This window comes from Martes martes, assembly GCF_963455335.1.
Source record: "Martes martes genome assembly, chromosome: 15".
Taxonomy (NCBI): domain Eukaryota; kingdom Metazoa; phylum Chordata; class Mammalia; order Carnivora; family Mustelidae; genus Martes; species Martes martes.
The window spans coordinates 32,087,545-32,101,651 of record NC_137903.1 but is presented as its reverse complement, the minus strand read 5'-3'; the positions used below and the strand labels follow the sequence as shown (position 1 = coordinate 32,101,651).

Here is a 14,107-nt window from a genome sequence, read left to right as displayed (position 1 = left end):
GAAAAGAACAAGCCGGATGAGAGAGAGAGAGACAGAGAGAAGATGGGTTCGAACAGGGGGAGGGATGAGGGTAAGGGGGCAGGGGGGAGGGCTGATATTCTTCCCTGGGTGCTTTTGCTTTTTCCATTTTCTGGTTCCAGTCCTACCAGAGGGATACATACATTCCTATGCCTAACCTAAGCAGAGAAAAAACAGCAGATTGTGATAAATACTGCTGGGTTACAAATGATTGGAAATATGGATCCTTAACAAATTGACCTGTTAAAACATACACACACACACACACACACACACACACACACAGAGGTATATACACCCATTTCATACACACACACACACACACACACACACACACACAGGTATATACACCCATTTCTATAATGGAACACATGTATACAAAGAAATACATATATAGGGATTACACATTACCTAGAAGTCAGATATTTATCACTTGAAAAGATTAATATTCAGAAATTACCAGCACCTGCATAATAAATCTAAATATGCTGCTTAACAAATTCCTATGTACCAAGTAGGAAAATTATATTATAATTCTTAAAAGAATAAGCCCTATTTCTCTTAATTCTTGTTAGAGTCATCATTTGTCATGTCCGCCTGAAAACCACAAAATGCTAACTGATGAATACAGATAGTTGAATTAATGATATTATAATAAGTGATGGCCATGAAATTTCAGGATAAGTATGCAATAAATATAACCTATTATCCTGTAAGGTTGTCTGTAACTTAATGCAATTCTCTCCATCAGAAATTGTCTAACAGAAAACAGAAAACAAAAACAGAAATCTGTAATATACCTTATAACTAAATTATCATAGAAATACACTGCTGTGTTAAAGAAAGGAAGATTTAAAAATTTAAACGAGGAGCTAAAAATAGTATTCCTAACTTAAAACTGACATTTGGGACAAGGGTTTCTCTAATTCACGTGTTTTCTTTTTACCCTAAAGCATCTGATAAGTAACAAAGATCTCACTCTTTTTTCACATAAAAATCAGTGCACCATTGTAAATAAAACATAACTGCTCCAATATTAAGGCAATAAACATTTTGCAAAAGTTTTTAAGATGCTGAAGCTTGAGAACCAAGAGGAATTGAAAATGCTAGTGATGGAAAAAATATAGAGAAATTGATTGTAAATCCATCATTAGTTTACAAGTTAATATATGTTTCCCAGTTAACAGTAGCCAGAGAAGGTTTCTATACTTGTGGAATTATTTACTGAAGGGCTTACTGTAGGTCATACAATCAGCATTATTACCAATATGCTGCAATTAACCAATACTAATGTATGGAAAATACAAATTTATAAATGGATAGATCATAGAGAAGGCACTTAGTATGGTATAAAAATGGTCCCATGAAGGCAGAGATGTGTTTTGCTTCTCCTGGAACATTTAGAGTCATGACTGGTACACAGTAGGTGCCAGTTTTTTTTATAAAGAAATGAATGAGTTTTCTTTATAAAGGCGAGGGTATTAGTACAGCTTCACTGGCCTCTCCCCATCCCCAATGACACAGAGAAGCACTTTAAGGCCATCCCTGCTCCTGAAGTGTGTGCAGATCCAGGAAAGCTAAGTGAGCATTAGGGATGCAATTGCATCCCACTCTCCCACTAACTCCTTATAAGTTTTAGGTGAGGTGACTGTTCTGGCTATCACCTCCCTCATCTGTAAACATCAGTGACTGCAATAAATGAACTATAATCCAGTTGAAAATTCTTTTTAAAAGCTAGTTTTCTAAGGCCACTTAAAATATGATTTGGTGTATACAAATCTGGACCATATAAAACTTCAGAAACATTTATAAAGCAAAACCGAGGTACATATAGCTATAATTCTGAACACTTTCCCTCTTTAGGACAGTATTTTACATAACATCAACATATAAGCAGAAGCTTTAAATATTTATAGCAAATAAAATATCTAACTTTAGAAAAAAACAGGCATATTACTTTATATTCTAATTTCTATAGAGGATTTTAACAGTCAAATTCCCATGTATGAATTTCATTTTATTTTTGTAGTAGAAATCTAGGATTTCTCCCTCATCACCAAGCTATTCACATCCTATAGCAATCACATGCTTAACTGCTTCTCTCCCCTTCCTGGACTGTGAACTCTATGACGACATAATAAAGTATGCAGAGACTGGTATCTGGAATGACCAATTCCTAATCCTCTTGCAGCCTGCTCAGATACTACCTACTCAACCTCCTTGACTGGAAACACAAACTTTCTTACCATAATGATGAAAAAAAAAAAAAAGAATGAGTCCAAAACTGTTCTTTAAAAACTAACTAGGATTACATAATTTTAGAATTTGGAGACATAAGAGTAAATAAACCCACCTGGGCAAGCTTACGCTTTTCTGTATTTCCTCCCTTTTCATTGTGTGATGTGTAAACTGGAGTATACTGTACAGAACCAGAACAGGTCCCATAATCTTCTTCATTTTCCTACACAGGAGGAAATATACAAGTAATTATTTTAAAATACTCCTTGTATTACTTTTAGACAAACTATCTGATATAGATGCAAATAGCAAAATAACACTTCAGATACAATTTTTAAAAATCGGGCGCCTGGGTAGCTCAGTGGGTAAAGCCTCTGCCTTCGGCTCAGATCATGATCTCAGGGTCCTGGGATCAAGCCCCGCATCAGGCTCTCTGCGCAGCAGGGAGCCTGCTTCCCCATCTCTCTCTCTCTCTGCCTGCCTCTCTGCCTGCTTGTGATCCCTCTCTGTCAAATAAATAAATAAAATCTTAAAAATAAATCTATTTAGGAAGAAAATGCATTTTTCTATATTATGAGTTACTAATTTCCAAAATAGTCTCTATTTTGAAAAATTTGGATAAAATTTTTATAAAGATTATTTACTCTCCATCATAAAAATGGAAGTTTTAAGTAATATTTTTTCTTCAAAGATAGAAATTCAAAACAACTGACAAAAATCTGCAAAGATGTAATATGTACTCAAAAAATACATACACATACACATAAATATTCATATATATGCAATATTCATAGATTCAAATATACATCTTCAAACATAATCTTTTATAAATTAAAAACATGCTTCAAATTAAAGTAGTGACTACTGGAAAGAGCCTATAAAACCAAATGATGGCATTCCTGGCTTAATTCTGCACCAAAGATCATCTTTTTAAAGAAATTCTCGGCTTGAAGCAAGAATTTCAATTGTGATATCAAGGCAATCAACTTTATGAAAACATACATCCTGTTAAAGCATCTTTGAAGATCTCCGTTGTTCTGTGATAAAATATGCAAACAATAAAGAGATTATTCAGTGACTGCATATAGAATGGCAGATAGTTGCCAGAGGGCTTGTTATGAAAAATACATTGTTGAACAAAGGGCTAAGCATATTTCAAACATCATTAAAAACATAAATCTCATGTGATCTGTAAAGTATAAGCTTCAAACTAATGCAAGAATCAAGGAAGAATGAAAAGAAGAATATGACATACCTTGTGTTTTAGCTTACTCTTCACTTCCTTTATCCCCTGCTTTGCATGATTTTTTGCCTAGAAAAAGGTAACACAAGAATCTGGTTCAGCGTGGTTCTATTACCACTTAAAGAGTAAGCAGATGAGATCTCATTTCATGAAACTTGCTAATTTCATATTATTTAGAAAAAGAACAAATTATAATCTAAAACTTTATTTTCAGGAAGACCACCCCACTTACTATTATATCTAAATTAGTGAAAACATGATTAGTCTCTATTTGCATACTACTATCATACAAAGGCTAACATATAGCCTGTTTTGCCTCCGGAACTATAGAAAATACAAGAGTCAACCAGATGACTACTGCCCAGTCCTAATTTGAAATTGTGATTAACTGGGGGTGAAAAGCAGAATCCACGTCATCCCAGCAGCAGGCTATTGGGGCAAATGTTTGGGTTTTAAGAAACTCAGGCAACTTTACAAAACTTTATTAAAATGTTTTTACAGGCAGACATAGGTTTTTATTAGCAGAAGTATCTTAATGTTATAGCTATTTTACATCCAGTTTTTCTGGTACAAATTAAAAGTCACTTAACAAAAGATGTTATCCTCATGTTCCACAGGGAACCTGACTGCAGCGTTTGAGCTTCTCAGGTCCTGAAATGATTCCTGTGGGATATAACTTAACTAAAGACCAATAACTGGGGACCTCCCTTATGCCTTGGCCTTTTTTCCACTGGAAATTCCACTTTAGAGTGGCCAGAGTGGAAAAGAAAGGAAATTCACATTTTTCTTGTGTTTCCTTGGTATATGACTATGTGCTGGGTACCTAGCATGTATTAGCTCATTTAATCATCACAAGTCTGTGAAGCTGGTGCTATTATTATTACATTTTACAAATAAGGAAAGTGACTCAGAGGGCATCAGTCTGCATAGCCTAGATTCAAATCTGGGTCTATTTCATTTCTAAATCCAACTTCCCACCATCACAAAAGGGAAGAAAGAACTAAGATTTTAAAATATATCTATTGAATATAAGTCTTACGAGAGAAAAGGCATCATGAGTCTCCTTCTACAGACATGGAAACTAAGGTCATAGGGACTTAAGACTTTCCAACTCCAATGTTCTTGTTCCTTCTACCAAACCATCCTAAGTTACTTCTAGGAAGTAACTTAGTAACTTAGAAGTAACTTAGAAGTAACTTCCCAAGTTACTTCTAGGAAGAGTGAATACATGTCTTCCCAAGTTCATTTAGGAGAAGTGTCTCATTTCTTTCCTGTTAATATCTGTAGTACCAAATACAGTATTTGGTATATAGTAACTGCTCAAATTATGTCTTGAACTCAAATGAACAACAATTTCTTTACTGCAAATGAGGCAAAATTAAAACATATTACACACAGTATAAGATAACCTAAAAAGTCCAATAACCCTAATCTGTATTTCCATGGTTCTTTAGAATTAAAGCCTTTTCACATTCCATATTTTATTGGTAAAGCCACTCTATCTATTTAAAGGGTCCTATATTAATCCCTACATTCCCATTAGGTAAAAATGAATAATTACCAAGAAAATATTCCTGTTTCCATCTCTCAGAATTTGTATCCATCCTTCCTCTTATTTTGTCTATATTCTAATTTATCTAAATGTCCTTTAGTCTTTCAAAATTCACTTGATTCACACTTATCTTTTCCTTGGTGTATACAGTTGAATCTAGTGTCAGTCATGATTCTGTAATTCATGCACTGATTCATTTAAATGGCTGTTGCCCTACCTCCTCCACGGACCTTTTTCAGACTGTCTGGAAGATGGGGTACAGACGTTCTCACTATCCTTTTCAATACCAAGTTGAAACTAAGCAATAAACAAGTATTCTCTACAGAGAAGTATCCAGCAGATGGCTTTAGTTAAGAATTTAAAAGGCAAAATCCTAACAAAAAAGTTGACTCAGAAAATCTTTTAGCCAAATCAATCATGTATTCTACTTTACTGTTATTTTTAGATTTATAAGAAAAGTATACATGTTAGTTCTAGTCTTCTTTCTGGTCTCTATAAGGACAGAAAAATGTAAGCATAAAAAAGCGTAGAGAAAATGTTCCAAGCATAGAAGAATGATTTAACAACAGGACAAAACCATTATTTCCTTCAACCAATACATATTTGGTTCCTCTGTACTATGTCCAAAACACAGAGCGAAGGGACCATGATACAAACATAAAACTAGCAGGGGCAGTACCTCTGTCACTCACACTATGTGCCACACTCAGGGCTCTAACTCAAATAACCAGTACAACGCCTAGTACACGAGAGGTACTCAAATAACTTACTGAATGAATGAAACAGTTTAAAACATGGTTCCCAGTTTTTAAAAACTTACCATCTATGGAAAATCAAGCAAATAAATCCTGTTAAACCCATTCAGGAGAGAGAGAGATCAGAAGTTTTGTTCACAGTAATTTGTGGTCAAAGGAGGAAGTTCAAGCGTTCATAGTTCGAGCAGCCTTGAAAAGATGAGTTTTAGGTACAACTACGAAAGTCACAAACTGACTTTACTTGTCCCAAACCTCTTGACCTCTTGATTCATGTGCAACATGATCACAAAATAAATGATGAAAGCAATTAAGAACATTCTGAAGACCTTAATTGGCTTGAAATTAATTTAGGGAATTATCTTCCAGGGAGCAGAATTTTGACTTGTTAACATTTTACTGTTCTGCAGAAAATAAAACACTCTACTGATGAGAAAGATAAAAAATATGAATAATGAATAAGTTTTGAACATTTCTGGGTTTCTGTTGAAAATAGAGAAAAATTAAGGAGAAAAACATATTTAGCAAAGTAATACAAAACATTTCCTCTTAGACTGAGGAAAAATTTCCAAGTGCTTGTTCAAGGAATAAGATAAGGGGCACTTGACTGAGAAACCTTTTTTTATAATCTTAAATGAATGTGAGAAACAAGGCTAGTCTGATGTTTCGCATGGCAGCCATATGCTATTTCATCATAAAAGCATAAAATTTCTCCAAAAACTCTATATAAATCAAACCACCAGTATTATAGTAAGATAGTGATACACTCAGAGAGGTTCTCCAGAAAAACTATGAAACAACCAAACAAAATGCACAGGCTGCTGCTTCCAGGCAAAATGGATTCAAAATGGATTCCTCGTTTTATGATGAGGCTTCAAACAGCTCAGAATTGTGGCACCATATTTTTGAATCCACTCTGTAGATTAGCTACCCTACTATAAAATGTAATCTTTGAGATGGATTTTTTTTTAACAGTAATGGTGGCTACATGTATGTCATAATTGTAAGTCAAAATAAGAATATAAGTTCTAAGCTTATTAAAATATATTATCCCAGTATTAATTCAATCATACCACTTCCTTTACTGAGAGAGCATTTGAAGATAAACTTTTATAAAATCAAAACTATTGCCCTCAGGCGCCTGGGTGGCTCAGTTGGTTGAGCCCTGAACTCTTGATTTCTGCTCAGGTCATGATCTCAGGGTCCTGAGATTGAGACCAGCATTGGGCTCATGTTCAGTGTGGAGTCTGCTCGAGATTCTCTCTCCCTCTTTCTCTGACCCTCCCCCTGCCTGCACGTGCTCTCTCTCTCTATCTCTCAAATAAATAAATGAATAAAATCTTTACAAAAAACCTACTGCCCTGAATATTTTTAGAAATAAAAAATACATATGACCTACTACATTTAAAAATTATTTTACTGAATACCAACCCACTAACTCCTGCCAGTTTAATACTAGAGATAAAGATGCACACAGGCAAAAGAAGTGCTGAAACAGAGATATGAGGACCCAGAAGGTATGTGAACCCTTATAGTGTGGGGTTGGACATTTTAAAGGGAAACAGCTAATGCTTAAACTAAGACTTATAGAATGAATTAGTGTTTATTGGGTGGATAAAATCCAAGAAATAAATGTGCCAGTTAGTAGAAATGGATTGTGTAAGAATAGAGGCAGAAGAGAACATCTTGCATTCATAAAATGAGGAGTAGCTCAGTATCTCTAGAAATATGGCAGGCTCTAGTTGCTGGGGTGAATTGAAAGGACAGAAGAGGGATCAGGTCTTGAAGGGTCTTAGCTATTATATTAAGGAGATTTTTATTTTATTAATTATTTTTGTTACTGCTATTGATATGGCAATTTTTGTTTTACTTCAGCCATGGAGAATCACTGAAGAATTTTAATTATAGAGAGTCAAGCATCTTTGAGGGGAGAGAACGTGCAATATTTTCGTATTTTTTCTACTTTAGCCTCAAGTATACAATGGCAATTTAAAATATGTTGTTAAATGAAAGAATCAAATCTTTAAAAATGGCACTTCGTTTGGACTGCTTCAATCTGAGTGCGCAATTTTACTGATAGCTTTGAAATAAACAAGACCTGTTTTTAGATTATATAAAGGGGATATCCTTTCTATATAACAGTTTAATAACTGAATTCACTTTGGTCAATATTAACTCTAAATTTTTTAAAGCTTTTTAAAATTAAATTAAATTAAATTAATTAATTTATTTTTAAAAGATTTTATTTATTTATTTGACAGACAGAGATCACAAGTAGGCAGAAAGGCAGGCAGAGACAGGAAGGGAAGCAGGCTCCCCGCTGAGCAGAGAGCCTGGATCCCAGGACCCTGACTGAGATCATGACCTGAGCCGAAGGCAGAGGCTTTAACCCACTGAGCAACCCAGGCGCCCCTAAAGCTTTTTTTTAAAAGAAAAAATAAGAAGTATTCTAGATGTACATGCCTGTCAGCTAGGAAAATGTATAATTTTATTAATAGAATTTTTAAATATCAAAAGAAAACTTACAAATTTATATGCTGTCCGTACAGCTGGAGTTGCTTTGGTCATTGCTGTGTTAAACAGTGCACCTCCTTTCTGTAAAGAAAAAGAAGAAACATATTTCAAAAAATTTTAAGCCAGACTGTCCTGAAAACGAAATATTATTAATAGTATGGAAAAAGAGCTTTTCTCACAAATTAAAGACCTACAGAAATTATGTCACATTAAGTGTTTTCAAACTTTCATATACTATAGTAATTTCAGACAAAATGTAAACATTCTACTCTGTTCTTTTAGTTGATGTAATACATGATTTTAAAAAATCATTTCATCTTTGCAGTTTAGGCAGACTTAAGAAATATGACCAGTAATAGGTATATTTAAAACTTAATAAAAAAAAGAACTAAAATCAACTGTTTATCAATTGTTTTAGGTTGGACAATAAAGTCTAAATGTGTGGAGGCAAGTTAAAAAAAGATCATATTAACAACAAGCACATTACCAGAAATGATAAAACTCCCCTCAAATGATACTTCTCCTAATTTCTTTGTTCTAGGATAGAATATTAGCTGACAATAACAACTTGGTTTTCAAAACACACCATTTATCTCTGGACAAAAGCTTTTCATTTTAAAATTATGAATACCAATAAATTATAATAGCATAAAATAAAAATATTTAAAATGTGAAAAAGTACAAACATTTCAAATATTGCCAATAAACGGCATAAGTATAAACAGCATCATTTTACTGAACACTTCTCCATATACATTTGAGTGAAAGAGGAAGAACAGTGAAGAGTTATCATTACCTTGACTGTATGCACCCATTGTTGATATGACCTTGGGTTCCCTGGAAAATATAAAAATAAGATGTCAGGAATATTTGATCTAAAATAAATCATAAACTAAAATTCATCAAGAACTAATATTTCCAGATGTTAGTAGGCAAATTTTATTTATTTGCAATGTTGTGAAAAAAGCAATGGTATTGCAAAACTATTAAATTGCTCTCTTAGGAACACAGTGATTAGAATGTTTTAGAACAGAGTTTTTTTTTCTTTTCTCATGTATGAAGGTAGTATGTTATTCTATTTTCTTTCAATTTAAGAGGGATAAAATAAACCCTCTTTTTTGAAATCCAAGATTCCTATGTCTTTTCTACTAATTTTTCAATGTTTTATATCTATGTTGTCTTGTAAAAGTGTGCCTCTTTTATGCAACTGTGTTCACTTAAAAATAATATTGCCAGTGCATAGGAAAAGAAAAAAAACTAGATGGGAATTTAAAAATGCAAAGAAACTTGAAGACAAAAGAGATTATTCTATGGTTTTTAACTATTAACATTAATGGATCACAAATTCCACTGTAATGCAATACAGTCAAGTTCTGAAGATATTCTCTAGTTGTAAATTCAAGTTTGAAAGATACCACCCAAGGAAATATGAAGCCAATGAAGGTTTTAGTCTATAGTGCATCATGGTTATTAGAAAGTTCAAATGCTGACAAAGTTCTTTTTTTTTTAAGTTTTTATTCAAGTTCCAGTTAATTAACATACAGTGTAATATTAGTTTCAGGTGTACAATACAGTGACTCAACACTTCCATACAATACCGAGTGCTCATCACAAGTGCACTCCTTAAAACCAGTTCTAATAAAGCTAGTAATCACATATTTGGTTCCAAATATGGTAATTTAATCAATAAAATGACATCAAAGGGCAAAAAAAGAGAACACAACAATCTTAAGTAATGTTTTATATCAACTGACTTAGATTTCAAAAACAAAGTCCTTAAAAAACAAAGTCCTGATGGCTACTCCAAGTACAAGTAATCCCTAAAACAGATTATGGTCTCTTCTTTTTTTCAATTGTGGTATAGTTGACATACATTAAGTTAGTTTCAGATATAAAGCATGATTCAATATTTGTATATATTGCAATGTGATCACCACATAAGCCTAGTTAAGATCTTCACCATATATGTTCTCTACTTGCATATTGTTGTGTTCTTTTAAAAAATTCATTACCTTATTATAAAATAGAAGCAGAATGATCCCAGCCCAAGAATTTATTTCCAGCTGTTCTCTTTGCATTCCTAACCAACATCAGGCAAAATGTGTCCAGCTCTGATCTTACTTCTGTAATTAAAATCTTTTCTAACTCACAGAGAAAAATCAAGAAATAACCCCCATTGTAAAAAACATCTCTTACTACTCAGCACTGCACTTCACTTTTCTGGAAGAAAATACATGAGCAAAAATAATATTTTTTCCAATCTTATGAAATGATTATAGCAAAATGTACCTTCTTAAAATAACCTATGTAAATAAAATCTGCACTGTTAAAAAACCATGAGTTTCAGGTGGTATTTGTCCTAAACAATTTTTAAATTATATTTCCTTTATAAAATGACAAAAAATTCAAGTTATTCTATTAATTTATTTCCAAGGAAAGTTTATTAACAAAAAACTAAACAGTATGTCTTTTTCCAGATTGTTCATATACTTTTACCTCCCTAAATGTTCTCAACAGTTCATATACTTATTAACTTCTCTATTAAAAATGATTGGATAGAAATCACACATTTAAGACTTGGTTGTTATTTATAGTATTCTGGAAAGTGCTTTAGTTTCATTCTTTCCCCAAAATAAATGGAAGAAAATAGAAAGAGAAACACTAACTTCTATACGATAACTATTTAGCATTCTGGAACATTTGTCAATCCAGAAAATAATTTTTTAAGCCCCTAAACTACAAAGAAAATAAGTATCATAAAACTTCAGAGCAGTTACAGAAGGATCAGTGTCTTATTTAGACTTGTGAGGAATAAAAATAGCTCTCATATTCAACTCTCCACAGGTCACAAAATGTTTTTATACCTACATTCCCTTATTTGAGTTGTGTTTTTGTACTCAAAGATAGGTAAAGCAGGTAGTATCTTGGGCAGCACAGTTCAATGAGAAGGAAGTGGACTTTAGAGTCCAATGGTCTGAGGGTTCAAGTCCACTGTACCCTTGTAAACTATGGGGTTTGGGACAAGGTCTTTAACCTGGCTGCTACAATGTTACTTAGTACAGTACCTAGCACATCACAGATTTCCCCCATATCACTTCACACTAATCACATTAGATATGAAGAGGGTCTGTTCAAAGCAGATACCTTGAGAAGAAATAGTTCACAGAATCACCAATAATAATCCAGAATTATATGCACAGGGGAAAACAGAAGTCCTTACATAAACTTCTTGAGATGATGGGGAAACATGTGGTATGATATAGGTAGAGTCCTGTTAAATTTTTTTTAAAGATATTTGTTTCTCTAAATTTAGTGCTTTTCAGATTGAAGGCTTCTATTCCCACAAAATTTATGAGACAAACATGTTATTTTTAAAAATATTGTTTAAAGGCTGTTTTTCTTCTTAAAAATGAATCTGAATGCCAAAAAAAAAAAAAAATCCGAGTCCTTCCTAAAGTCACTGGATTATGGAAATAACAAGCATTATTGAGGAAATTCCTAGCATTGTTTTCATTAAACATATGAGTGGTTTTCTCACACTCAAGGACAGAATATCTTTGTCTCCCACTTGTCCAAAGACTTCTTCCTTAAATATATTTGTTTAAATTCCAGCAATTTGTAGTTATTTCTCAAAAAATATATAAATTTACCTAAACTGTTCAGTGAAGCCAGAAAAATGCCAGTAAAGTGGATGACTACATACTATCTCTTCCAATCCCCTTGGTGCCTCAGTCAGTACAGGAAAGAGAGAGAAATAAATAAAAGACTGATCAGATTATATCAGGAAACTAATGAGGAAACAAGAGCTAATGAACAATAACTATACACTTCTTTATAAAATCAATCTGAAAATGTTTCTCCTGAAAGTTTAGATAACTGGACGTGGATTTAAAAAACTAGCCTGATTTTAAATGAAAAAAATATGTAACCCTCCCCCGACCACGTTCTTAACTACTCAATATTCCTTGGCTGCTTGTTCATAGACCAATATTTTTATTTACCTAATTGTACCCTTTGTCCTACTTACGTCCACTTCTATTACCTTTTAGTCTCTATAGATACTCTTCCCTTTACATACTTCCTGATATTACTTCTCTGTTAAGGCTGAATATTCTACAAAGGTCTCATGAAAAAATCAGGAGTAACAGGGATTCCTTTAACAGTCCTGAGCATAGGAATTCACAGGACAGAAAACAGTTTTTGGAAATCTGTATGCATTCACAGTCTTTAGCCATAGTTCTAGATTCAGTGTGTATCTAGATTTTCTATGTATGACTGTCCTGCTTTGTATATTCTTATCAGAGCCACAATAATTATGAAGTCCCACCGTGCTCACATTCATTTTATCATCACCGTACATACTGGCAACAAACAGGATACATAAACTGTTACTGCAATGGCACAAAAAGGGGAGAAATTAGATGCTTCTTTGAAATTTCCTAATTATTTTTGCTTAGCTTTAGTGAATGTTGATTTTTCTTATGGTGATCTTTCTTGGGGCTTAGTAAAAAAATCTTCAATGGATAATCACAAGACAGGAATTTTACTTTTATCCACTCGGAGTGGAGAAGGCTTGGGCAGTGCTCTTGTTTACTGAATGTCTTCTAATTAAGAAGATTTCTTATCATAAGAAAGCAATATATTATAGTTATTAAAGCAAGAGCTTTGAACGCAGGCAGATACATGTTGAGTTCAGACTCTAGCACTACTAGCTGTGTGACCTTGAGCAAATTGTTGAGATAAGTGCCCTTATAAAAATGGGGATGGGTAATCAAAATACCTTAGGGGCTCTGAGGATTAAATGAGATAAAATTTATAGGCTCTTATAAGAGATTCTGTCACATATTTAATATTCAGTAAGAACAATTGTAATTATTCTTACTGTAACTATGAGAGAAATGAGTTGTAATAGTTTAGTTCTTTGAAAAATAGTTTCATATCATGATACAGACATCTTTCTTATAAATATAGTCTAAATGACAAATGTATAATGTTCTTTTATATATATCATTTATAAGAACATTACTAATTTTTATTATATTCATATTTTTATTTCAAATCCTAATAAATTATGCTTTATATTCTTCTAAGAATAATCTCTATATATCTCTAAAATAATAACCTAAAATACAATGATTAAAAAATAACACTTGATAGCCAGACATAATTTGTACCTTCTTGCTGTACATACTGAAATTAATACTTGTTGAACTATGCTTTCCCTTTCATTCACTGTTGCTCCTGCCACCACCAAATTAAGATAAGCATTCAAAACTTTTTGCATTTTAAGAAAGAACAACGAAGCGGTTGGCATGAAGTTGTACAGCAAAGTAGCAGTCTCTAAGTCAGATGCCAACTGGTGATCAATATTGCATTCTTTTTAAATCATGAGACCTTTAATGAAAGATTTTAGCAACCCCTCTCCCACCAGAAAAGCCACCCACTTATCCTCTATTCTAGAACAGAGGTATCTGGACCAATGGTTAAGACTACAGAATTCGACTCTACAGAACGATCACAGTTCTACCCCATTACTGTCACAAGATGTCATCTTCAATTCCATATACGATACTAGCCCCACAGGTCATAAAAATAATGAGACAGCAGTTATATAAATACTGAATGGATGCCTCAAGCAATTTGTCCATGAGCTGACAATATTTTGCTTGTCTGAGTTGAAAAGTAAAAAAGCCTTATTTTAACACAAAAGTTCCATTGAAGCTAAATTTTTACCCATGAGTTGAGGAAAGCAAGGAGCTTGGCTTATTCGCTGAGTCAAGTAAACTAAGT

General features: G+C 33.2%; 1 protein-coding gene across 2 annotated transcripts in view; it reads right to left on the bottom strand.

Annotated features, from left to right (window-relative positions):
• The window catches only part of DENND1B (DENN domain containing 1B), a 256,368-nt gene that overhangs the window by 30,549 nt on the left and 211,712 nt on the right, over positions 1-14,107 (bottom strand). For both annotated transcript variants that reach the window (XM_080824962.1, XM_080824961.1), the window contains 4 exons: positions 9,114-9,154; positions 8,330-8,398; positions 3,512-3,568; positions 2,372-2,479 (listed from right to left, as the gene is read on the bottom strand). In XM_080824962.1, coding sequence (XP_080681088.1) covers positions 2,372-2,479; positions 3,512-3,568; positions 8,330-8,398; positions 9,114-9,154 — 275 coding nt within the window. The remainder of the gene's footprint in view (positions 1-2,371; positions 2,480-3,511; positions 3,569-8,329; positions 8,399-9,113; positions 9,155-14,107) is intronic.